The sequence below is a fragment of the Brachionichthys hirsutus genome, chromosome 11 (assembly GCF_040956055.1).
Source record: "Brachionichthys hirsutus isolate HB-005 chromosome 11, CSIRO-AGI_Bhir_v1, whole genome shotgun sequence".
NCBI lineage: Eukaryota > Metazoa > Chordata > Actinopteri > Lophiiformes > Brachionichthyidae > Brachionichthys > Brachionichthys hirsutus.
The window spans coordinates 4,743,472-4,771,159 of record NC_090907.1 but is presented as its reverse complement, the minus strand read 5'-3'; the positions used below and the strand labels follow the sequence as shown (position 1 = coordinate 4,771,159).

General features: G+C 43.7%; 1 protein-coding gene across 1 annotated transcript; it reads right to left on the bottom strand.

Annotated features, from left to right (window-relative positions):
• Nucleotides 1–208: 208 nt before the first annotated feature.
• Nucleotides 209–27,688, bottom strand: fat3a (FAT atypical cadherin 3a). The gene is made up of 30 exons (XM_068745250.1): nt 24,412–27,688; nt 23,821–24,144; nt 23,038–23,099; nt 22,489–22,803; nt 21,957–22,164; nt 20,496–20,564; nt 19,604–19,743; nt 18,761–19,036; nt 18,177–18,387; nt 15,307–18,035; nt 13,833–15,204; nt 12,865–13,061; nt 12,572–12,725; nt 12,176–12,409; nt 11,618–12,007; nt 11,230–11,444; nt 10,746–10,883; nt 10,066–10,209; nt 9,716–9,913; nt 7,514–8,315; nt 6,798–6,932; nt 6,552–6,706; nt 5,777–6,022; nt 5,028–5,274; nt 4,326–4,479; nt 3,277–3,983; nt 2,670–2,783; nt 2,083–2,142; nt 1,236–1,271; nt 209–828 (listed from the first exon to the last, which is right to left on the bottom strand). Exons 1-30 carry the CDS (start codon nt 27,686–27,688, stop codon nt 209–211), a joined length of 13,929 nt encoding a protein of 4,642 aa, XP_068601351.1.

Below are 27,688 nucleotides of genomic sequence, written 5' to 3'. Positions count from 1 at the left end.
TCAACCTCATTCATGTTCACATTCCAGAAGACCATACGGTAAACAGGAAGGATGCTTCTGATCGCTCACCCACAGCACGGCAGGTCCGACAACAATTCCGTGTCTGACCAGAGCTGCGTGGCGGGACGGCACGATGTTGTTGCCTACGGTTATGTAATCTACACTGTCATGGTTAAAATCTGCAGTAACGTTACGATCACCCAGTCAATCAAACCTCGGTCTGCTGCTGGGAGTCGGTAGTAAAGGTCACACCTCGACAAGGCTCGTCCACGGCGTCACGGTCTCTGCCATGTTCAGAGCCGTCAGGCCCGCAGGCGGCCGCCGAGTCCGACGCTGACGAAGTAGGCAGTTGCATATTCAGCAACACAGAAAGAGAGTCATCAGCGGTCCTTTTCCCCGGGGTTCCTCCGCATATCGGACTGCTGAATTCCCCTTGGTGTGCCTCAGCAAGGGGCATATGGTACGGAGGTAGGTACTCACTGGGGTGGAAGTGTGGCCTGACACGCTGATGAACACCCCCGCCAGCGCTCAGGGCGCTCTCCTTCGAGACCGGCGGGCCGGCCGGCATCGGAACGGCGGACTCAAGAAAGCCCTCGCCTGTGGGGAGTGGAGGCGGCAGCTGGTCTTCATTCATGAATTCTTCTTCGTGGGGAGGAGGGTAGTCGCTGTCAATGTCATAGCCCCCCAAATAGTAGTCCGACTCCAGTTCCTGGGCGTTCCCTCCGTGGCTGGGGGATGGGCACGCTGCATCGCTACCAGGGCCTGGACCCTCTTCAATGTTGGAAAGCCTGGCGTTTGGCATCCAGTCAGAGGTATCCCAGTGATACGCTGGACAGCAGAACAGGAGGTGTTACTGACAGTTTGAACCAGAAAAAGCGAGCATTAACAAACTAGTGTCGACAATGAAGCGCTGTGCAACACACATGCCTTCCAAAAGCACAAGGTAGATTCAGAAACATCAACGTCGAGGTCTTGCAGGTACATGAATAAAGCATAATCAGAGCAGAGAACATGTTAGGTCTGTTCACGTACGTGACATGCACCAGAGGAACTGGGGGGGGGGGGGGGGGGGGGGGGGCATGCTGAGCGTCATGAAGGACAGCAGCACTCAAGCCATTCACAGCCTGACAAAGGACGAACATTTGATTCTCAATGCCAGCAGAAATTTTCAGAGTAACAAAATTATTAAAAAAAACAATGTTAAAAAGAAAACAAAGCTATTTACGAAGAGTCACCTCTGTTGTAGGTTTGACTGTAGTCCATAACTGACACTGGCAAATGGAAGAAAATAAAAAAATAACACAGAGGACTTCAGTATCGTTCATCTTTGGTTCAACCTCTACTTGTATTAAAGGAGAAATTTGCGATTTGAAAGAGTAAAAATGTCTTAACGGAAATGTGTTAAAATGTCACAACAGTACTCAGTATTTTAACCAAAATATTTCTGCTATGGATGTTTCTACCCAATGCAAAGCATGACGCACTAAAAAATAAACTGCAGTTGCTGGTTCTGTCTTAAAGGTATCACAGACCTTCCAGTTCACAAGTAGATATTATATAACCAACATGGTCACAGAAGCCCACTTATTTCAGATTACAAAGTACAATCATAGAAATACATCAAATGTGGCATGAATCAGCGCAGTTCAAACAAGTTAGAATTGCAAGTCTGCAGCATTACAATTGGTTCTCTCAAAGTTACACATTTAGGGCCCATTAATTTAAACATTCTGGATTACCAGATCAGAAACATTACTCGCACCCAGATTATCAAAAATCACTCATAATCTTCTGAGCAATCCCACTAACAGGTAAACAAACCAAACCCAGGAAGGCACCGCCTACTTACTGGAGCTATTACGTCTTAGTGGGAGGAGCTAACCATTCTACATATAATGCCCATCTACACCCAGAGCGCTCACTTGCTAAAGGACGGGTTGTAACACAGCAAATGTGCAGTTATCTTCTGTATATAGCAGAAGACAGTCGTTTCGGGAATTCCAGAAGTCAACAAATAATACAATAGCAAGGCTGAGAAGAGAGGGATGGCAGACTGAAATGAGAAACACAAAGACATGGTACCTTCACTTTCGATAGTGTCGACTGCATCATTGACTAGTCGAATGACGGTCACTATGGAGGCTTGTAAAGAGGAAAAGGAGGAGATGAAAATAACCGTTCAAAGTGGAAAATGGTTGTCATGGTATTTACGGTACTTTCTTGTCACGCGCCACACCTGTGGCGTTGCTAATGGTTGCCCTGTCTGCAGAGAAAACTACCTGATCCGATACCGGCAGTGAGGGCCGATGGGAGTACATGCAATAATGTTAAAATATCTGAAGACAGTTCAGGTAAAACACCGATAAAGCAGAAGAATTATCTTTACAATGTTAGCATTGTGGAAAAAAAAAAAGATGATGAAGGAAAGAAACGCCAGAATATTTCTACTGTTTGCAGGAGGAAACGTCCTCGTCACACTAGTCAGACATTAGAAGGTGAACAAATGATGACTGCAGCAGAATCACGGTGTCGATGCACATAATTCAGGATGATTCCAAATCTAATAGATACCAAGGATGCTCCATGGATATTAATGAACTACAAGTCAAGAAAGCAAACAAAGAAGTGAAAAAGCAAAAACAAGAACGAATTCTACAAGTGTGTCTTACCATTGTCGTCGCACGAGTCAGACTTGAAGGAGCTCAGAGATTGGACTTCTGAGTTACTGCCTTTGTTGCTCCCTGACAGACACATTACTTCATCTGCCATGTCAACCATTTTCCCTGCAGGGAGAGGCCGGGGGAGTCAGGCGGGCAAGATTCCAATCCGGACATATCAGAGGCAGACCTCTAAATATATTACAAATATTAAATGGACAGTATCAAGCAGCGCCGAGTTTAATATCTGGAACGCCCAACTAGCTGGTCAGTACTGAAGAAGCCTCTCGGATGAGGGGAGAAATGTCTTCAAGCTACCGTTCATCTCTTTGGGGTAAAAAAATATGCATGCAATGAATAGAAAACAAATATTAGTCATTCATTCAAGGTTCGAAGAATTTTGTAGGTGAGGCATAAACAGCTATAAATATAAGCCAATTCAGTTCATACCGATACAGACACTAATGTTGTGGAGGATGAGACAAAGGACAGGGTGAAGCGGAGAAGGTTGGTTTGCTGTGGCGACCCTTCACGGGTCTGCTCTGCTACTCTACCAACGCAAACTCATTATATCCACATACTACACATGAACCACGTAGTAAAAGCTGCACCCACTTACCCTCATCGCTATCCCACGTGCTCTTCGGTATGGAGTCGCAGTCCGAGTGGCAGGGCGACACCGGCGGGAGGTTGGGCGCCACGCTGCATACCACCACGCCCTTCCTGTTGGTTCCCGAGAGGATCCTTGGCGACTCGGGGTGAAAGGTGTTCATCTCGGTTTGCTCCACACTCCGCCTGTCCACCATCTTCTCCAGTTTGGACTGTGGCTCTCCTTGGAAACAGGGCGTGTATGACATGGGCCTCACGGGAACCTGTGGAGGTCCCATAGTCCCGCCCCCGGCCAATATAGAGGGCCCCAGTTCTGCATAGATATTTAGAGGGTCTCCTGGTTTGCAGTGGAGCGTCTTAAAGGGAATGCCATTGACCTTGTTGAGGAGCGCCGCTGTAGCAGGGTCTTGAACCAAAGAGAGGTTGTTCCGAGAGTAGTTCTTCTGGAAGACCTTCTTCCGGAACGCAATGAAGAGAATGATGAGGGTGATGATTCCAAAAAGCACCACAGTGATGCCGATTAGCTCCTCTTTACCAACCACGGCGTGACCTGCTTGCATGTCAGGAACGACCACCGGTCGCAGGCTGCAACGCTGACCTACGAAGCCCGCCGTGCAGTTACAGTAGAAGGAGCCGTGGGTGTTAATGCAGACGCCAGCATTCTCACACTCCCCCTCCGGACTGCTCCGGCCACACTCATTTACATCTTCCTCACAGCTGCAGGGCAGAGGGATGGAGGAAAGGGGGGGGGGGGGAGACGTATGTGTAAATACCTCAGTTATCTGATTTTAGGCCAAATTACTTTCCCAAAGCCAGACAGTAAGAACAACTAGATGTTAAGCCCTTGTAAGATAACTCAAAAAAGTTAATGAGACAACTTTGAAGCACAATCCTCAAAATCAGGATTCCTGAGTAATACTGGCTGGCCAATCAGGCATGTGGTCTGCAAACCAGTTCCAAGCAGTTTTGCAGAAATGCCTTTTTTTCTTCCGACTAAGGTTGAATCAGCCTTTTAAGGATTTCCAGCTCAAGTTGACATTTGTTTTGACTGAAACTCACGTGAGACCCTTGAAGCCCCTCCTGCAGCTGCAGAAGAAAGCATTGCCGATGGGCTTGCATGTGGCACTGTTCTGACAAGGATTGGGAAGACATGCCGTTATCTCCATCTCGCAGCGCTCGCCGGTGAACTGGGGACTACAGCTGCATGAGAATCCTGGAGAGCACACAGCGAGGGCAGACAGAATTCAAAGTCGGAAGTGCACCGTTTACAGGACTGTTTAGCTTCAAGAGCGCCAATTCCTATAAAATACTTGAAATACTGTGTATCATTTTTTTCCCCAAATTGTATTTTTAAAACAGTTTATCACTCTAGTTTTAGTCAAATCAAACTTAAATTGCTCAACAACTCGTTACACTTTTCTGTTGCTCATCCACAATCTGCATGCTGCAGGCCAGGTACAGTTACCGTAAGAACTATCACAAAGCACATTTGGTTTGAACACCTTCTCTCTTGGGATTATATTTACCCGCTGACGGTTTTATCCTTTAAAGCCCTTACTGAACTGAATATAATCCTGTGTATCTTCAAAAGGACTAACGTGCAACATTATACTACAGTTGTCATTCTCTGAATAAATAAACACAGATTTGACAAAAACAAATAATAGCTTATGAATAAGCTTCAGGGTGAACAAAAAGTGTGTGATGTTTTTTTTTAGCTCAATTTCAGTGGCTATGCTATTTGTAGTTCCTGTGACCTACCGCCAGAGTGCAGTCCTGCACATGCAGCCCCATTGTGGCAAGGCTGCCGCAGGCAAGCGTCAGGAAAGAGGATGCAGCCGAGCTTTATCTCTGTCAGTCCCACAACCTCTGCATAAAGTGAGCGTTTGTTCTGCAGTGGCAGCTCATTGTTGTTCAGCATGACTGAGTCCAGGCAGCCCTGGAAGCCTTCAAACACCTGCAGGCCCTTCTGGAAGTCCATCAGGGCGTGAGAGTTGGGGTACTGCACCTATGGAGAGAGGGGCCAACAATTCATAAGTTCAATATTTAGTTACGTTTAGTTACGTGTCAGTTTGGCTCTTTTGGAAGTGCATCTGTAGGTTCCAATGTTCTTAAAGACAAACTTTAATGTTCCCAAAACTTTTCAGTTTGTAGAAAGACAAGTGTATGTGCACATGTTGTAAATCTGTAGAAGAAGGTTGGCAGCATTAGGCCTGCGAAGATAAGAGATGCAGTTCAAAAGTTTAAATTCAACTATTCATACATGATCAATTGGTCCATATAATCTTACTACTGCTAATGATAATGATGAGATAAGATTAGGAAAACTCCTACTTCTTATGAAGTGGTAATATATATATATATATATATATGTCTTTACCATACTGGTTAAAAATAAACTAAAACTGTAAGGAATTATATATATGCAGATACTTATCAGCCCAAACTGCCTATATTACTGGAAGCCTGCATAGCGGCTCCAGCGCAGCCAAATATCCTTGTGAACTGACCAGGGCTCCGAAGTAGATAGTTCTGTCTGGGCCAAATGTCCGTAGGAAGGGTGATCCACGGCGACGCTCGATGTAGCTGTCGTCAAGGGCTAAGCTGCTGAAGTTGTGACTCAGCTCCAGGGCGACTGTGTGCCAGCTGCCATCGTTAACAAGACGGCCCGAGATGCCCAACGTGTCGGGAAACTCCTCACCTCCACCACTGACAAGGCCACAGGTCTGCTGGAACCACAGCTTTCCATCCTCCAACTGTCAACAGGCACGCACGCAAATTTAATGCACAGTATATCAATATGAAAAGTATTTCTGCAGGTAAATTCTCTCATTTATTGCAGTCACAGTCAAAACCTCCGGTTAGGATCCTTTTCATAACAAGAATTTCCAATGAAAACTGTTGTATCTGGAAACAAATCTTTATGTGCGCACACACACACACAACTGATATGTTTGACATGTTTACTGCTGATTCTAGAGTTCTACATAATAAAAAACCAAGCAAACACAAATATCTGCATTTTCCTAGCAAATTTGTTTGGAATTTAGCAAAAGATTATACAAATTAGAGCACATGTATAGGACTTTTTATGAATTATGAAGACCTTATTTTCCAGAAATTAGATTTCTCTGGCAATTATTTCATGGTTGAGGAAGTAAAGCACTAAATCTGAAAAATATATCTAATGATAATATAAAAATGAATAATAAAAACAAAAGTGATTAGCAATATATGCTGCATGACTATTTCCTTCAAAGAGAGAGGGAGCATCAGCATTCTTACCTTGAGCAGTGGGCAAGGTTCAGTTTGTGTGTACATGATGATTCCTTTGCTCTGCAGTGTTCTCATCCTCAAGCTGACTTTCAGCTCCGCCTGCAGCCGGTCAGACAATCTGTACTTGATGTAGCTGCTACCCGAAAAACTCAACGACGAATGTCCTGCACATCCACACGCATATTTGAATGTATGAAACCTTTTCAGACACATCTTTCTGTTTCCTTTTATTGTCTCTTAGACATATATACACACCTGCACACTCTCCAAGCTTGCCAGGTGGACACTGGCATGCGAAGCGTCCTCTGGTGGCCTCAACTGAAACGCACTGCATGTCTGCAGGACATGAATGGTCTTCACACTGCTCTGACAGGACCGCACAGCTGGCGTCTACATGAACACAAAGGTACACACCGATGTAACACTGACTGCATTTCATAAAGCCGGCATGTGTAAAGAATGTGTATAAAGTGTTTGTGTGGAGAAAGATAACTTTTTGTAAAGTAAATGTTTGAAATAGGCAAATTGATCAAAATGTATTTCAACATCCAAAATAAAGGTCAAAGTTTAGAAAAACGTCTTTGAAAAATTGGTGTTCTTTACACACACACAAGCATGCGCGCACACACACACGCTCGCACATACTAATCAAAATAAATTAATAATAATCAATATTTTAAACTTGCATAGGTAGGATAGGGAATGGCTTCTGGAGAAATGTTTTGGAAATATGGATACTGGAAGGGGAGGGCGACAGAGCTGCGGCCTCTGATGCGGTTTATTTAGCATGGGGTTAACCATGGACTCTGCTTGAGAGAGGCCAGTTTGAGGGTTAAGCACAGCAGCATTCAGTTGCCTCACTCAATAGTTACCCAATGAAGTAAAGCACCAAACGCTTTTAAAACAACCGAGTCACGCTCAAGGCTGGTGAACGATGCCCGGGAACACACTTACGGGATTGAAGCACTCACCATTGCATGTGCACCTTGAGGTCCGGTGGAAACGTGGCGACATAAAGCTGACTTGTGGGGCGCTATATGTGGCCGGGTTGTGCGAGTCCAATACGATGCTCTGTTCACATCGCATCCCCCGACATTCTAGTCCCGAGCAATTCTTATCTAGGATGGCTGAGACTCTGAGGACCTCCTCCAGCTGCCGTCGCGATGCGCTGAGTTTCTGGGTGAGATACGCTGCCTTATAAAAGCCGTCCCCTTCCGTTTCCACGGCGACGAGCATGTCCAGCTGCTGCGTGCCGCCAACGGGTTGCAGACTGAGCAGGTGAACCGCGTCTTGCTGCGGTGAAGCGGAGGCCCGCTGCAGCACCTTGAGCATGCTCTTCAGATGCAATTCCACAAATTCTTGCGGTGTCACGCTTTCGAATCGTACCGTTACCGCCTCTCGCAACATTTCTGGCGTCGCTTGTTGCACGTGCACACTCACTGGCAAAGGCACAGCAAATTGACCGTCACTGACACTGGCGTTGAGGGAGTACCTGCCAGCGTCCAAACCCCCCAAAGCAATGATTTTTCCGTCACGAGGACTGATCTTAAAAAGACCGCGCTGGGCTGGGGGGGCGTGAGCAAAGGTAAGCTCATCATAAGGGTCGGCATCAGCTGCGTGCAGCTGACCAATGACACCACCAGGAAACTCGTCCTCCATAGTGACTATGAGAACCTCGAGCGGTAAAGCCACTGGCCGATGGAGGCTTTCCTCAATCACCCTGACAGTCAGCAAGGACGAGGAGGACAGGCGAGGCCTCCCTGAGTCTGTCACCTGGGAGGAGGACAGTGAAGAGGAAGATACGAAAGAGACGACAAGAAAATATCAGTAAAGCCAGTGTTATTATTATTAGAGTAAATCTGGCAGGGTACTACTATACAGTTAAATAAGAGGGACAGGACTCTGCCAGTGGAGGTGTGCGTTACACAGCAGCTCAGAAAGGCCGCCTGGTTTATGATTTGTTTAATGCGGTGGAGGATATAGGAGAAGATTGTTTCTACGCAGTATTTCCCTCGTCTCCAGAGGGTTTGGTTCTGGGCGAATGACTGTGGCTTTTCAAGCACAGCACATGTGCAGTACTCGTATTCATGTGATGGCAAACCTGAATTTACTAGTTATAAAAAATATAATCAGTGTTGTTTTTCTTTCCTTGACAGTCATTGAGCATGAGCCTGGAAGGACCTACCGGAATCTCCGGACTATTGGGCGCACAGGATTATAAATTGCAGCCACTAAATAAAATAAAAACGATTTTGTACATATATAGGCCGCACCCGTCTATAAATCGCAGGGTGTCCACGTTGGAACATGAGATTTATTTACACAGAAAGACGTTACTCGGATTTTTAAAAACTACATGAATACAGTGGAACCTTTAACTTTATTGGGCCATAATGAGGCTAACTTTAACAACAAAAAACAACAGGAAACATGAAACAGGCACAGTGGTGTAGTGGGTAGCGCATTTTAGCCACCAATACATACAAGTTTATGTAAAAATCGATAAATTAGCCGCCGCATCGTCGTATAAACCGCAGGGTTCGAGGCTACTTGCTGCTCCATGTGACTGCATGGCACCCGTTGCCGTTTGCTTGTGCAGGCTAGAACATTGCAGAGGCTGTTTCTAGGAACAATCTTTGAAGTAGAAGTAGTGTACCTTTGTTTAAAATGTGTGATGTGCTTCGGGGGTAACTTGATCCCATTAAATACTTCTGAGCATTCCGTGGAACAGAGCAGCGCGAGATGAGTGAGCTGTGAGGCTAACTCTGAGGTTGGAATGTTTGTGTGTACTTATGATCAAAGAAAGACTATATCTGCATCCTGAGTTGTCGAGAGGGAATCTTTTTAAGATGCCCCCCCCCCCCCTCCAGGGGTCAAGGATTGAAGATTGATGGGTTGTCAAGGAGATTCCTCACCCCTTCTCTGACTGCTAAATTGATTCTCCTGTGCATTTTCTATCACCATCACTCCATGACATTCATATAAAAAAGGAACAGTCAAAACATATGCTTAGTTTTTTTCTTCCATTTGCAAAAAGTGAACAAGCAATGAGTGTTTTCTTAATAATAATTACGAGCAGAATATTTTTTCAAGATATGCACATTGCTTTTGACAATCGTGACACTGGAGACGGACTACAACGGATAAGCTACTAAAGAGAAGTTCAATCTTACCTGTATGTGAATGACATATTCCGTAGCCACGTCCCGCCTGAACACTTGATTAGCCACCAGCGTTCCATCTTTCTCCAGTGCAAACGCTCCACCTTCGTTTCCCGACAGGATGCAGAAGTCGAACGGCGGGCCGTTCTGAGAGGAGTCCAGGTCCATAACGGACAACTGCAGGATGCTGGTTCCAACTGGTTTGTTTTCCTTGAGGAAGACGGAATATTTTCAGACATTTTGTTGGAGTGGAAACATAAAAGGTTGTTGAAAAGGTAGAAATGTTCTCTTTCGTTCGCAGTCGGTGGCGGCGTCTTATTCATCCTGGGTTCTTCAGTTTTAAATCTCGTCACTAGGCTCACCTGCGTGACAGCAGTGAGATTGCCTTGGGAGAAGGTGGGAGGGTTGTCGTTGATGTCAGAGATGTCTATTTTGACCATCATGGTGGAGGACATTGCTGGAGTTCCGCTATCCAAAGCGCCAACGGTCAAAGAGTAGTGAGGAACCTAGAAAGACGCATGGAATAGTGATTTTTTTCTTTGAGAGTTATCTTGTGTAAATTATTAGAATTGCCGCATTTATTAGTGAACTGTTACAGGAAAATTCAATTTTATGAAATTCCAAATTCCATTTTATACATATAGATAGATATATATATTGATATATGATATTCAAACATGTACTGTATGATTGTTTGACTGACTGTGAAGTTATTTATAATGTTGTGAAATTCCAAACTCTTAGCAAATAACGAGACAACATCATTCAGTCTTTTCAGGTCCCATCTTTCAAACCTTTCAGTAACAGAATTCCCCTCTGAGATTCATAAAGTATTCTGATTTTGATTCCGGTAACACCCCCAATGATCTGCCTCTGAAAGTCTCTCATTAGATTCCTATGTGAATCGTTAACAGATACAGTATAATACAACAATTTTAGTTGCAGCTGCAGCATTGTTTCACACACACCACTGCACCGGACATTTGGTTATCTCGAAGTTTGCTTCTTCCTTCCAGGTGTGTGTGGGTGTGGGTGTCCTCACCGTCTCGCGGTCCAGTTGCTTGTTGACTCTGATGAACCCACTGAGCGGGTCTATGAAGAACTGGTTTCCTCGATCTCCACTGATGATGGAGTAGAGAACGGCGCCATTCAGATGACTGTCAACATCTTCCGCTATGACCTGCAAGGACATAAGCACAAGAGAGTGAATGAACAAATGAATGGATCTAGACCCCACAGATTGTGACCCAGGTGCATTACGAGTCTATTGCACAGACCAACATGAAAAACAGCACTCGTCCTACTCATCAGTTGAATATCGGTGCATGTAACCACCGATCTATAGGACTGGGAGACAATGGGGGGCAGAAGCGCCACAAATCAAACATATCTGACCATCATCAAAAATACGGGCCATTAAAATACATTTCTCTTCAAGTGCTTTCAAATGAGAGGTGATCCTCTGAATTTGATTTACTGTACCCCCCCCCCCCCCCCATGTCACACCCACGAATCAGAGACTTTACCTGGCCTACAGACTGTCCTATCGTGGCATCCTCTGACACCACTGCAGTGTAGACGTCAGAGTTGAACATGGGTGCATTGTCATTGACGTCTGTCAGGTTTATGTTTACTGTTGTAATGGCACTTAATGGTGGCGTACCACCATCACGTGCTTCCACCGTCAGGAAGTAGTCCCTGCAGGTCTCATAGTCCAGAGACTGAGCAACTACAATGGCACCTAAAGGGGGGGATGAGAGAAGGAACAAAAACATGCATGTTAAAAAATGTGATTTGCAGAATTTCAATCAGAACATGGAAGAAACGAAAGAGTAGTTAAATAAGCAAGCAGCTTTGATGAACGTGCATTGGGGAATAACTGGAGAGTAGCGAGGCAGGTTGCACCAATCTCACCAGTCTTAGGGTGAACATGGAACTTCTTGTGTTCGTTGCCTGATCGGATACTGTAGGTGATCTCAGCATTTGTCCCGATGTCCTTGCTGGAAGCATAAACTCTTAGAGCCTCTGTTCCCACTCCCACATCCTCTGGCACTGATGCAAGCTGATCACGGTGTTCAAAGACGGGTGGATTGTCATTGATGTCCAGCACAGTGATTGTGATATTGACTAATGAGAAGAGGGGCAGCGGTGAACCCAGGTCTGATGCACGGACTGTTATCTGATAGGTCGGTTGGACCTCCCGGTCGAGGATCTTCTCCAAAATCACAATGCCAGAAGATTTATCAATCGAAAAGGAGGCTCCTGCCGAGTCAGCCAGGGAGTAAATCACTGCACGACCTGGACCTGTTGTAGACCAACAAGTGCTGTATTTTTAATTAATGCATTTTATATTCCACATTTGAAGAGTAGTATATGAATAAAATTTAAGAAAGTAGTATTTTGATCCACAAATCACCATAGAAACATTGCTAGTCGTAGTATCAGTAATATTAAACGGTACCACGATCTTACCTTCGTCTGGGTCTATGGCCTGAATGCGAGTGAGCAGGGCTTTTGGGACGGTGTCTTCATAGACACTGGCAGTGTACTGCGGCAGGGTGAAAATGGGCGGGTTGTCATTTACATCGGTCACTGTTAGTTGCACCTCAGCCCGGCACCACTTCCCACCACCATCTGTGGCTTGGGCAATCAGGTGGTAGTTCGGTGTTACCTCGCGGTCCAGAATCTCACAGGATTTTACCTCACCTGTACATCAGAAACAGCACAATATTAGAGGCAGACCAAATGGGACCACTGAGGCGTGGGGGGGTGGCTGTGATGCAACCGCGTGTAGAATGGAATTTCCAGTAATGGTAAAAAGCTTTCTACTATACTGGATACATTTACTGTATTTGCGTGTTTCCATACCAGTGTCTGGGTCCATACTAAAGTCGTGGGAGCCCGGCCCATGTAGGGAGTACTGAATCCAGGCATTGATGTCCATATCTGAATCTATAGCTCCAAATTTCAAGAGCACACTATTGACTGGGACATCTTCAGGAATGGAGGCAGTGTACACAGCCTGCACACACACACACACACACACACACACACAAAGGAAATAAAGAAATAAATAAAATGATAATGGGAAGGGGAATGACAACATCAATACAGTTTTTGCTTTTTTGAAAACAAGCAACACACATAGTTTTCTATATCACCTGGTCACAGACGGGACTGTTATCATTGGTGTCTATCACTGTCACCTCCACTGTGGCGTGGGAAACAAAGAGTCCATCACTCGCCGTGACAATGATTGTGTAAAGGTTACGTTCCTCTCTGTCCAGAGGCCACTTCACATACATCTTCCATTCACCCTGAACCAGACCCAGCGCAAATACACCACGATAGTTCCCACCTGGATAACAGAAAGAGCGACAGACAGAGAGAGAGAGAGGGCTAGAAATACAAAATTACTGATGAAGATTCAAGACATGCAGTATAAGCATATCGGGATGGGAATGTCAAAATCCTATTTAAAAAAAAAATCACAATTTCATTTTTTTTTTTAAAGCCTCCATTATAAGTAAATGGGAAACTCTGGATTGCGGATACTGTCGAACAATTTATAACCTTTTGATGATGATCCAGATCACCATGTGGATGGTGTAAATCTAATTAGGAGGGGAATGAGCTGCTTGGGGCTAGGGGTAGGTATAGGGTGCATCTGAATTCCTTGGGAAGCATGTAATGTGGGTTTTTACATTTATCGCAAGACCAAATATTTTCTAAAGCACAAAAGAACACCATCATTCATCAGATGTGTTGCAATAGTTTGATTGTTTTTGGTAACTATTTACTATTAAATTAATCTCCGAAGAATTCTAACTGGACTGTCAGGTGACGCTGACGTGCACGCACAGCTTTTGGCCACCTCAGAAAATTTTGGAATTATCAATTGGCCCTCCACTGGACAGGTTCGACACCCCGATCTAGATATATTTGTGACTTTAGCTCAGTATAACTAAGAATTTCGACAAAATCAAAGACGATATGTAAATACTGTGCCTTCTGTAAAGCAAAGCGAAACGTTGTGGAGGTCATATAATCCTGGATAATACAGTTGTCCAATAATATTTCTTGGGTGTAAAAATGCAATTCATTGACAGACATAAGGAACGGTACCCACTGGTAATATGGTAGCTGACTTGTCTGTTGATGGCAGAGCTGTCATCATCTCTGGTGTTCAGCAAAGCCACCACTTCACCTGGTGGGTCACTTTCCCGAATTAAACCATAGTAGTGCTGCTCAAGGAACTTTGGCGGGTTGTCATTGATGTCTAGCACTGCTACAATCACAGTAGAGGTGCTGGAGAGAGACAAGCTCTCCCCCAGGTCTGAGGCCACCACTGTGAACGTGAAGGATGGATTAGTCTCATGGTCCAGGTCCTTGCATGTAGCGATCCAGCCAGTGTTGCTGTCAATGCTAAATGTGCCAAGCAATGTGTCTGAATATCTCTCTGACTGGATAAAGGTCCCAAGGCTGTATGTTACCTGACCATTGGCCCCCGAGTCTGAATCTAATGCTTGGACTTTGGTGATTCTAGTTCCAATGGGCACCCCTTCTGTTACTGTTGCCTCGTAGGGGCTCGCCTCAAACGCGGGTTTATTGTCGTTAATATCCAACACTTTGACTTCAACATGGACAGAAGTAACAGAATCCAATTTAGCCCGTAGTACAGTGGCAGTGACTCTGAAGTAGTATCCTTTGATCATCTCATGGTCCAAAGGTTTATCAAGCTTGATCAAACCTGTTTCCTTTTCCACTACAAACACACCATCGTGATTGTTTTCTCTGGTTTCTCCATTAACCAGGGCAAAAGTAGTAGATAGTGAGGCATATCCAGGGTGAGCATTAAGGTGCACTCTCCCTATGGATGTGCCTATTGGGGTATCCTCCAGCATACTAAATTTGTACTTATGCTGGCCAAAAGCCGGAATGAAGGCATCGGGACCAAGGACATGGATGTAGACAGAAACTAGAGAATCTTGGACTGGATTTCCTCCATCCACAGCCTTTACAAAGAAAGATAAGACGGAGTTCCTCAAATGGCTAACGCTGCTTTTGGTTGTCATCCAACCATTATCTGGGTCTATCTCCAAAATCTCTGCCACAGGGACATGTGCCTCACTGTAAATTGAATATGTCACTTTGGCATTAGTGCCATCATCGGCATCATGAGCCTGAATTTGTGTAACTAAAAAACCTTCAGCCACATCAGATTTTACGGAAGCTCTATACTCTGTGGCATGGAACTGAGGCGCATTATCATTATTATCCAAAAGTGTGATTTGTACAGCACAGTAAGAGACATATCCACCCGAGTCTTGTGCTGCAACTGTCAAAACAATGTCCTTGTTGCCTGGGTCTTCACGATCAAGCTTTTCTAGCGTGGTGATCTGACCTCTTTTGTCAATACTGAATTTGTCCTTTCCCATATCATTAACAAAGAAATATGAAATGTGGCCAAACACTCCAAGATCTGCATCTGTTGCCTTGACCTGAAATAAAAAAAGGTTCCTTTAAGTACACACAAAAGTATTTTACAGTACAATATCAATGGGTTTCTGAAGCATTATATAAATAACTTCCAAAACACTTACCTGTAGAACTTTTGTTCCAACAGCGGAATTCTCCTTTAACTCTGCCTCATACATACTTTGCCCAAAAACTGGACTATACAGGTTGGCCGCCAACACCTTTATATGAACCTGTGCAGTGCTGGTGAACACCCCATCAGATACTGAAACATTGAGGCTGTATGAAGTCTCCATCCTTTCTTTACGGTGGCTTGACAATACGATGATTCCTGTTTTTTTGTCCATAACAAAAGTCTTTTTTTCATTTCCCGACAGGATGCTGTACTCCAACTTGTCAAAATCTGAGCTGTCAGCGTCTGAGGCCTGAACACAGGTGACGAAGTGATCCCTTGGTGCTAATTCATTCACATAAGCCTCATAGAGCAGCTGGTTAAAAATTGGAGGATTATCATTGATGTCATTCACTACCACTTTAACTGATACTTCACTACTCAAAGGTGGGAATCCATTATCAGTGGCCTTAACAATGAAATCATATGTCTGGATTACTTCATGGTCTAGCATACGGGCTGTAAGGATTAGACCACTGCTGCTATCAATGTGAAAGTAGTCTGTGCTGTTCTGTGCATCTGAAAAGATCTGGTAGCGGACAATACTGTTCTTTTCTGAGTCTTTGTCAGTGGCAATAACTTGAAGTGCTGGAGTTCCAATCATGGCTGTTTCAGACAAAACTACCCTGTAGGACATTTTCTGGAAAATAGGATGGTTATCATTTACATCCTGTACAACAATATCTAGATCTACCTCAGCACGGGCACCAGTCAGATAGTCTGTAGCTCTGACGGCTAGGTGATAAATATTTGCTGCTTCATAATCCAAAGAGTGGATGACACTTATGACTCCAGTATCAAAACCAATATCAAACTGAATAGATGGGTCTCCATCAACAATGGTGTAGATTATATTTTGACCTTCTGGACTACTGGCATTAATGCCAAGGATAGGGGTGTGCACAGTCACATCTTCATTCACAGATACACAATAAAATGATTTGTCAAAGACAGGCATAGCTTTGTTTACAACAGTTATAGGGAACTCTATAGTAGATGAGAGAGGTGGATAACCACCATCTCTAGCATATATCACCATCTGGTATTCCACATTGGATAAATCAGACTCAAAAGTCTTCTTGAGGTTGAGACTACCCGTTTGCCAGTCAATTTCAAAGTGATCATGATCATCCTTGAGGTAGTAAGACACCTTTCCATTCAGACCTTTGTCATTGTCTACTGCCATGACCCTAAAAATGGGTGTTCCTGGCTCAGCTTCCACTTGAACAGCTGCGTAATAAGGAAGTCCAACAAACACAGGTGCATTGTCATTTACATCCTCAACTTGGACTCTAACCATAACTCTTGCCACATGCAAATGATCATGCTCTCTTCTTGCCTCAACAAGAAGTTCGTAGAACTCTTGTTCTTCACGGTCCAACGGTATACCTGAGGTTTGAATCACACCGGATGTTGGGCGAATTCTGAAGTTTGTACCAGCATTCAACAAGGTATACATCAACGGTTCATTAAGATGGTTTCCCACAGCATTGACCACAGCCACCGTTGTGATATCTGAAAAATTCTCCTGAATAGATGATGAGTAAAGGCTTTGGCTAAAGCTGAGACCAGAGTCCAGAGCCTCTCGGACTAGAATTGTCACCAAAGCCATGGTGGAGAACTTTCCATCTGAAACTTGGACGCTGAAACGAAAACGTTCTTTAGAGAAGACATTCTGCTTGACTGTGATGACTCCGTTGGCGGGATGGATGTTAAACTGCTCCGGTATTCCTTTTGTCAAAGAGTAGGTGAGTTCTGCATTGATTTCTGTGTCAGGGTCTATAGCTGAAACTTGCAAAACTTCTACTCCTACATAAGTGGGTAGTAGCAGGACTGATTCGTAGGCATTTTGGGTGAAGGTAGGTGGTGAGTCATTTATGTCAATCACTTGTATTGTGACTTCAGTTGGACTATCTGCTGTCAAGTGTGGCCTTCCGTTGTCCCTTACGTGAACATTGAAGTGGAAGGTGGACAATGTCTCATGGTCTAATGGAGCAGTGGTTCTGATTGAACCTGTTCCTGCATCCACTGTGAAGAAAATGTTTGCAGTGTCCTCAACAATCTGGTAGACCAAAAGAGCATTTTGGTTGCAGTCAGCATCAGTGGCCTTTATAACTAGAGGTGAGTTATCGGAGTTCAAAACCACACTGTTGACTGGCGCTGCCTCACTGATACTGCCATGATAGTGAAACTGCTGGAAAACTGGTGCGTTGTCATTCTCATCTATTAGTTGAATGAAGAGAGTGGCATTCGAGTCCATGCTAGCCATATTGGTAGCCTGGATTATAAGGGTGTAAGATGGTGTTGTCTCATAGTCGAGAGACTTTTGAGTTGTAATCACTCCGCTGTACTGATTTATCTGGAAAACGCGATTTGCATTGCCCTGTTTGATGTCATAGGTGAGGGTTGACTGGCTGACTGCAAAAACTGAGGCAACGGAGGTCCCCACAATTGCCTTCTCTGTGATCTCAGCCTGATACTCAGATTGAGGGAATCTTGGGCTGGCGTTGTCAGAAAGAGTTACAGAAATACGCACAATAGCAGTGGCTGACTGGGGAGGGTAGCCTTTGTCAGTAGCTCCGATGGTGAGGAAATAATGGCCTATACCGGAAAAGTCAAGGTGATGGGCAACCGTGATGATGCCCAAAACTGGTTCAATAGTAAATGTATCTCCGTTGTTCCCTGTTGATAAACGACAAAGAAAAAAACAAAAACCATAAACAAATCACCAACTTGGTACATATTTTATAGGGAATAATTTAGAGGAATAAAATGTCAAAAATAAATTAATATAAAACTGCAACCCTTGTTAGAAAAGCGTACCTGCTTCAAAGGAGTAGTGTAGCTCTGCATTTTCACCTTTGTCCTTGTCCAGGGCGGTGACCTGGACCACAGCTGATCCTACTGCTACCGACTCATAGACAGAGGCTTCATAGAGCTCACTAGTAAAGATTGGTGCATGGTCATTGATGTCGTCTACTTCTATAAACACACGAGCCAGGTTCTTTCTGTACGGGAACTCTTGGTCCTTCGCCTGTGGACAAACGGTAGAATGAGAGCACGGACTTCAATCTTGCATTTAGCTTTCTTGATAATGTATGTATCCAACAAAGGAGTACAACTCGTAAAAAATTAAAACCTGTATATAAGGGGCTCTTGTTCTAGCCACTCAAGATAATTTGGGCATCCAACTGGGGTGACATATCCAAACCATGAGTTGTTTAATATTTGGCAAATCAACTCATATACATATACTACATTATACAGTGACCTTGAGGACTTAAATGGGACTATAATTCTGATGTATTAATTCAGAAATGATTGGAACACCTGAAAAAGGCACTCAAGGGCTTACAACTATTAATACACAAAATTTTACATGCATAATCCATTAGCCAAATGCTTACAATAACAGTCAGGATATGCTGGGAACAAGCCTCATGGTCGAGCCTCTGAGCAGTGTAGATGATACCCAGTGTGGGGTGGATGCGGAACAGACTTAAGCTATTGTAGTCTATAGCGCTCTGCAGAGAGTAGGTCAGCTGGTGATGCTCATCACGGTCTGAAGCCAAAACCTGGACCACTTCAGTGTCCGGTGGTGCGTCTTCAGTAATAGTGACATCATAGGTTGACTGAGAGAAGATGGGAGCGTTGTCATTGTTGTCCATAACTGTGATGTGAACCTGCAACATCAAAAAACAAAAGGTGTGGATGTTAGAAGTCAATCCTCAAAGAAAAAATATATAAATTTATGTTGTCTTGTTTTCAAAGAGAACCTGTAAGACCCAACATCTTTTACTGAGCAATTGGTTTTGGTGTCTTTCCATTGGTTTCGTCCGCATTTCTAAATGGATCCTTGATGCTGTTCTTCTTTCCATAAATTCTCTTTTCACATACTCATGCATGCGTGACCTTAATTACTAAATTAAGTTTCCATTAATACGGCTATCAATGTACAGGTGGCATGTACTACTGTTAAAGAATATGAGGTTTTTCCTCCTTGAAGTAAAGGAATCCTCCTAACAGTAGTGGGAAGAAAATGCCTTTTTTTTCTTTTCTTCTATTGTGTTTTTGTTGCATTTCTCTAAGAACTACTGTTCTAAAAGAAATTAAAGCAACCTTTTGTTTCTTTTCTGCAATTATTATGATTATGACCGTCATTTGATTTTTTTACGCATCTCATTCTTCAACATATGTCTCTGCTCACTAAGGCATACGACAAGATACCTCCAAATGAAAAGAACGGGTACCAGTGTGTATGCAGTGTTGGTTCCATCTGTGGCTTGCACTGTCAGGTTGTAGAACGAGCACTGTTCTGCATCCAAAGGTTTAGCCATGATGATGGTGCCCACAGACTTCTCTACATCAAACACACTGTTGCTGTCCCCACCTGTTCCATAGGAGGAAGGAGGTTCAGACATTATCAATCTTGAAAAGACTTTAAAACATACCATTTACAGTACATGAACATGCACAGACACACGTATAGAATATACAAAGCTAAGACATTTTTTAGGCACCAGTGGTTCTCAGTCATGTGAATCCATGTACAGAAATGTATTTATTTGTGTACAATTATTTTTAATATACACAGTACTAGATTTGTTGTTGCATTCACTCTCTGCTCTCTCAGAGAATGAAAGACTCATCAGGCAAATTGTGCAAGGGTGTCAGGGGCCCGTAGCCTCTGACCTGACCGATGTCCCCCCCCCCCACCCCGCGTAATCACATACATTTACATCACATATAGACATACAAAATGTCAGCACCACAAACTCTTGTTGAAGATCACAGTTCCCTATCAGTAAACTTGACGTAGCTCTGATCATGTGATCATTTTTACTAAATCTCCATCTCCTCAATGAGCCTTGGCTGCAAAGCTAACGTGAGGTACACATACACACAGGCATAAATACCAACTAAAAAATAAAACATGAACATGAACATGCACAAACATGTCCACTCAGACTCAGACCGAGCTTCCATGTAGTTTATGCTCGTCAGCCAACGATTTTAATTTGGCCAATTACTGGGATTTACCAGCATGCACTGACACCACAGGAACAATGGCAATACAAGCAAAAGAAAGGAAAGGCAGTGGAAAAGAGACAATGAAAAGCAATAGTGGAAATTGGAAGATACCTTCTGATGAACAGTTTCTGCCACAAGCACTCTGAAGAATATAGAACATCTCTCGGAAACGCCTGGGACCTTTGATGCATGAAGTATTTAGGAGAGAAAGATAAGAAAGATAAGAAAGATAAGGTGAGACAGGACAGAGGCAGGCAAAAAAGGAGGAGAGGAGGATGACATTACGGAAAAAGAAGATGGAGGCAGATGGAACAAGACAGACAGTCAGTCCACCAAGACAAATGCTTGTAGCATGTCCAGAAAACTCAGCTGAATGGCAAGAACAAGGTCCAAGTCATCAATATGTACAGACTGCCTTGTCATCAGATACCCGATAGAAGCCACAGATATCAAGAGAAGAAAGCTCCTCACCATGCATGGGTGGTTCCACTCAACTCCAGCACCGTGAGGCTCTACACTAGGCTGAAAGGCAGACTAGTGAGCACCAGGGCCGCAGTCCAGGATAAAACATAGAAAAGCCAATAGTACAACAAAATGGCCCTGCAGGATGAAACGCTAAGAGATGCCTCAAGCAGAAGAATCCTGACAAGATGCAGAGGAAAGCCCCTACAGAGACTATCACCTTCAGATAGAAGAAGTGGCTGCCACTGAGAAGACCGGTGAATACAGGCACTATTCCTGGCAGCACATGAGCAGGCCCTACGCACAACGGCCACAGAGGTCAGGGGTCGACCTGAGTAGAACAGACCCAATGTGCAGGCTGTGCGAAGATGCCCCAGAGCAGGGCGTAAGAGGCTAGTTGGCTCAACATAGATGGAGAGAGCATAAATAAGTGTATGATATGGATTTGGAATTTCAATTTCTTTTGTCTGCCAATTGTCCTGTTAATCTCTAGGGATGAGACCTGACCTGATGGGGCTGTGAGTAAAAAGTACTCCACCACCAATTATAGCACTGTATTGTCCACCAAAATATGCATACGAGTGGGAGCTCATTAACACAACCACAGCTCCGAGCAGTGAAGCGCTCGTGTCCATTGCACACAGCCACTCACCCAGTTTCCATTGATTATGATTATTAAAACGGGGACTGTGATAGGAATCACTGTGTATCTCCTTTAGACAACTTAGACGTGTGCTTCATTATACGCATGATTTCCTAGCACAGACTGACGTTTATTTTATATACTGAATTCCTTAAGATGCTTGTACATTGCCGTCTTCACTTCTTTTCAGATAAAGCGGTCAAGATAATGAATAAATGAATGAAGAACTGTTGTCATGGTGACTGGGACAGGCAGAGCATAGCCGTTCATGCAAAGAGGCCAAAGCACATGAGCTGCATTCTCATATTAAACCAACACAAACGTGAGCGCACCAATGCTCAGATTTACTTACATGCATCATGCATTGGAAGCTGGTCACACCCTTCCTCACACTTCTCAAAGCCTGACAACAGCTAATAGAGATCATCATCATCATCATCATCACCACCACCCAATAAGGTTTTTACCTTTGATGGCAAACCACAGGGGGCTGGAGCACTGTAGGGACACCACACCCACAATGTCGGCCACATTGTCATTCTCCATGACAGTGAAGTTGTATACTGGTTCATCAAAAAGCAGCGGGAGGCATGAGGGAGAAGGTCGGCGGATCCATTCGATATGTAAGCGAGCCGTGGAGAACTTCTGAGGACGGCCATTGTCTATTGCTTTGATCTGAAGAGAGAAGTGCAAAAGCTAGACTGTAGATGAAAGCCTTGAGGATGAGGAAAGGTGTTAACAAAAATAACTTTTTACCCCTGAGCCAAAGAAAATTCATTGCATTTATAAATTAGTTATCGTTCTAACTTCAGAATTCTTAAACTTAAAACATCAATACTGTTATTTCTACACTTTTACTGATAATGTCAGCATTTATTTTCAAGTAGTCTAAATTAAAATTCTAGAAATATCATGAAATGTAACCTTTAAGATAATCAATAGGAGAAATGTTCAAAAGCCTGTTGCTGAAGTATTTAAGTATCGATTAAGTTCACGTACAGTCAGGATGTCATAACTTCCAGCGGTGAAGCCCTTGCGTGAAGATACAACTGCAGTCTTGGGATCAATAAAGAACTTGCCCTCCTCATTGCCATCCACGAGGCTGTAAGAGAGGTCACTGTTTGGCCCTTCATCACGGTCGAAAGCAAACACACGATAGATGGGCTCGCCTTTTTTTCTTCGCTCTCTCTCTGGAAGTTTGACTTGGTAAACTTTCTCAGGGAACGTGGGCTTGTTGTCATTTTCATCAAGAACCTGAACCATCACCCACACTGTGCTCTGCCTGGGACTAGGATCCCCATCAGACACCAACACCTGCAGGCGTGAAATATGAACACATGCTTGGTCAAAGTATCCCAAATCAGGAATTGTCCAAGAATTGTTCTGGATATTTTCTCTTGGTGTTTCCAAACGCGAAACATTTATTACCCAACACAAAGCTATGCCTTTGCTTGCTAATGTCTGGTAGTGTGGAAAATTCAATGGAGGACATGGAGCCAAACAATGCACACATATACACAGTGCACGCCATACACACTCCATCCTTACCTCTAAAACATGCTCCGTCTGTTGTTCACGATCCAGTTTCCTGGAGGTCGTAGTGATCAGACCTGAGACAGAAAACAGCAGAGAAAATAATACGAAATACTGTCTGATAAACCAAATGCACCAAGTAATGCTCATAACGTGTGAAACAAAAGTGGCATGGAATGAGACAAGAAAGGGAAATGGAGAATAGAAAAAACAGCATATAAACTGCTTAATAGACAATATGAGTTCAGATAACATCTAATTTAAAAACTGAAAGACCTGTGTTTCATAGGAGAAAAAACCAACCAAGGGGAAATACAACCACGCCACAAAAAAATCCTTGTACCTTATTTGAGTGAATTTATACGTTTGATCATTTACAGGCAGCAGCACGGTTCTGTCATTACATCCATTTTCCGGCTCCAACTAAAAGCCATACATTGTGACCTGGAGAACAAGGTCTCTTCACGGTGACATTGGGTCAATAGTGGGGAAATTTCAGTTTGGGGAATAAATTGCCTAACAGCGATACATAAAACTGCCTCTTGTGACACTTGTGTCCCTCAGACACACATGCTCTGACCACCTCTGGACCAAGTCCATTTGTGGCAAGAATGAGAAAGGCAGCATTATTCATCATAGTTTGATAAGTAAATCTAAATTGTTTAGAACTGGCTCAGTGGATATCATCTGAGCCAGTCGTGATAGTTTTGTCCCCATATAACTTCAAGTGAATAAATCAAAGATTTCTCATCTGTGAGTCTGTAGGATAAAGAAAGTACCCGTGTACATGCCGCTTACCAGTGCGTGTGTTGATAGTGAAAAGGTTTTGTGCGTTTCCACTAATGATGTGGTAGTTGAGCTTATCGGCAGTGGAAGAAGTTACTGCATCAGGGTCTTGGGCCTGTATTTGGATAACAGAAACCTCCCGTGGAGAATTCTCAGGCACGGAGGGCTGATAGATTGGTTCGGATGTCAGTGGTGCGTTGTCATTAACGTCCTCCACCTGGATGAACACCTCAATAGTGGAGAACTGAGGAACTACGCCATGATCAGTGGCGTACACTGTTAGCCAAAAAGAGTCCTTGGTCTCACGGTCCAACATATCAGTGGTGTAGATCATCCCTGGGGGACGAAACAAAAAAACATTATGAATCTCTGCTTATTAATTTGGTTTAGAAAACAAGAAAATCCAACTGAAAATTGTTGCTGCAGCTTCCCTATAGAAGGCAGTGCACAAATATGAATAAATTAATTAATCGAGCACCACTGGACCTATAGACACGCAGATTTCCACTCTAGTATGAGCTCTGCTCAATTCAACTCCACTCACTTTGGTTTTCAATGTATTAAATACATGGCACATGCGAGATAATTCATACATTAACTTACCGGTCTCTTCATCAATGGCAAAACGGCCAAGCCCACTGCCGTCGTGAATGGAGTAATGGATTTCTCCATCCCTGCCAGTGTCATCATCATGAGCAGTGACTTGTAATAGGGTACTTCCAATTATAGCATTCTCTTTAACTAATCCTGTCAAGGCAAAGTGGGAAAAGTATGGAGTGTAGAGGTTCTCATTTACATCCACAACCTCTACCTCCACAAAGGTGACAGACAGAAGAGAAACTGGCTTTCCCTTGTCTTTGGCCTTCACAGTGAGGTTGTAGAACTGTTGGGTCTCGTAATCCAGCTCTTTCATCAGTCGAACAGCCCCACTAGATCTGTCTATCTCAAACCATCCCTTGTAGTCATTGGTGAGAGAGTAGTGGACCTGGCCACCCAACCTCAAATCTGGGTCCTGGGTTTCTACCCAGGTGACAACAGTTCCTACAGGAAGATCCTCCAGAGCCCTGACTTTGTACACACTGGGAATAAATAGTGGAGGACAGTCATTTACATCCTCCAAAATAACTTTCAAAGTGGTCGCAGAATACCTTTGTCTCCCTTTCTCTGCCTTGTCCCGTGCCTCAATTTTTAGGTTGAAAGAAGAAAGGAACTCCCGGTCTAGTTGGCCAGCAACATAAACTATTCCATTAGTGGAGTTGATACCAAACTGGGTGGTACTGGTTAGAATTGAGTACACAATCTCCCCATTGAATCCAAGATCTATGTCAGTGGCATCAACCTGAATGATATCTGTACCTATGGCTATGTTTTCAGGTATGACAATTATGTAGCCTTTGTCTTGCAAAAACTGAGGTGCATTATCATTAGCATCCTCTATGTAGACAGTGAGTAAACTCCAAGAAGACTTTGGTGGCAGGCCGAGGTCATAAATAGTCACATTGAGGACATATTGATCCCTCTTTTCTCTGTCCATGGGCAGGAAGACAGAAATAAGGCCAGTTTCCATGTCGATGGTGAAACAACTATCAGTGTTTCCATCTGAAATGGAGTACAGAATCTGACCATTGAAACCTGTGTCACCATCATAGGCTTTTACATTGAAAACACTTGTGCCAACCTCAAGGTCTTCATGCACTGCAACATCTGTGGGGAAATCTTTGTCAAACTGGGGTGTTTGCCGATTGACTGAAAAAAGATCAATGAAATCATCTTCTTTTACAGGCTTGGTAAATGTTTTAGACTTCTTGAGCAACTTTTCAGCTAACCTTTGGGCTACTCCTGTATCTTTACAGTTGAAAACTTTGGGGGCATACTTTCCTTGATCAATTGAGACGTTAACAAACATAGGATCAGAAAAGTGTTCACCATCTGTGGCAGTCACTTTGAGATTAAAGACTTTCTTTGGAATGGCTATGGCAAGAGAACGTTGCAGTGAGAGGACCCCTGAATCCGGGTTAAGATTAAAATACCCCAATTCATTCCCTGAAATTATTTTGTATTTCACCAACTGTAACTCGTCAATATCAATTGCAGACATTGTGGTAATCACTTCACTGATTGGGAAATCCCTGGAGATCACCCCCTGACATGCAACCTTCTCAAACAACGGCTGGTTATCATTTACATTTTCAAGGTTGATGGTTACATTGGCTTCACTCTCTCGTCTGTAAGGTGACCCCCAGTCAGATGCTCTGATAGCAAACACAAAGCTCTCTGGGGAAGTTTCAAAGTCCAATTCTTTAGTAGTGCTGATCACACCAGAAAATTGATTGATTTTGAAGGGTAAGGGTTTGAGACTATAAATGCTGTAGGTTATGTAACCATTTTCACCTATATCCTCATCCACTGCAGAAACTGCTAATACATTGGCCCCAACTGGCACACTTTCATTGACTGAAATCTCATAAGAAAACTGATCAAATGTTGGCGTGTTGTCATTGGCATCTTCAATCGTCACCCACACTTTAACACTAAGTTCACTGTCTATTTCAAACACTTCAAGGTTATAGACATGTTGGGTCACCTGAGTGAACCAACGAGTGGTAGAGATTACACCTGTTAAGGTGTTAATTTGAAAAAAAGATGAATCTGCAGAAGGTGTCAAAATATATTCTGCATCATCAGGCTCTGGCTTGATTTTTACAGCTGCCACAATAGTGCCTGGCGGTGAAATTTCATTCAGCCTGACGTCATACAACTCCCACTCAAACTGATATTTCCCCGGCTGCAATTTGTAATCCATAACATGGACATTCTGGACATCTGAGAATTTCGGTGGTGCTCCCCTGTCTTTTGCTTGCAAACTGAAGTTATAGCCATTTGGGTAAATCACCCAATTTATGGACTCAGAAGATTTGATGACAAACTTGCCTTCGTCAGATCTTTCTACGAAAAAAATATCTGAGGGATCTCCATCCACAATGTTAAGTGATTCTATTTCTCCATTTAAACCTTCATCTAGGTCCTCAACAGTGACTATGACATGCACAGAATATTTATCAAGAAATGAGGAGCTGTAAGTGTCTATAGTCATGACTGGGGCATGCTCATTTACACGTTCAACATGGACAAAGAGTTTTGCTGTGCTGCTGACCCCGTTATTTCCATAAAGCTTCATGCCGCGGTCCACTGCCGATATTGCCAAGTCAAAGTGGCTCTGTCGATCAACATTCAGCTTTCCGCTAAGAGAAACCACACCGCTAATTGGGTGTACTGCAAACATTCCTATTTTCTCCTTGAAAAAGTAATAAAATTCCCCATTGGAACCAATATCTGCATCTGTGGCAGTAACTTGAGCTATGCTAGTCCTGAGAGGGGTACTCTCAACTACAGTGACAGAGTAAGTTGTTGGTGAAAACAAGGGTCGCAGATCATTCATATCCAAGACACGGATGACGACTTTAGTCCAGGCATCAAGGATAGCATCTCCTTTGACAGAGGCTTTCACTGTCAGAACATAGTTATCCTGAATTTCTCGGTTCAAGATGGCCGCATTACCGCCTTTGGTCCTTATGCGTAAAAAGCAGAAGTCCCCCAGCACATACTCCTCTGCCTTGAAAAACCCTTCGTCATCACCCGACATAATTCTGTAGCGGATTTCCCAGGAGTGCTGTTCCAAGTGGAAGCCCATTTTAACTTTACTGTTGACATATGTGCGTGCCGCCGAGTTTTCATGAACTGTGGCATGGTAGACAGATTGAGTAAAGCTGAGTTGTGGTCCATCTTGGAGGGGCCCATGTTTGTTCTGGGAAAAGCAGTATGGTGGCTTAGAGATCAGCAATGATAGCAGCAGGGCCAGGCCGAGGAGAGGAGCTTGCAT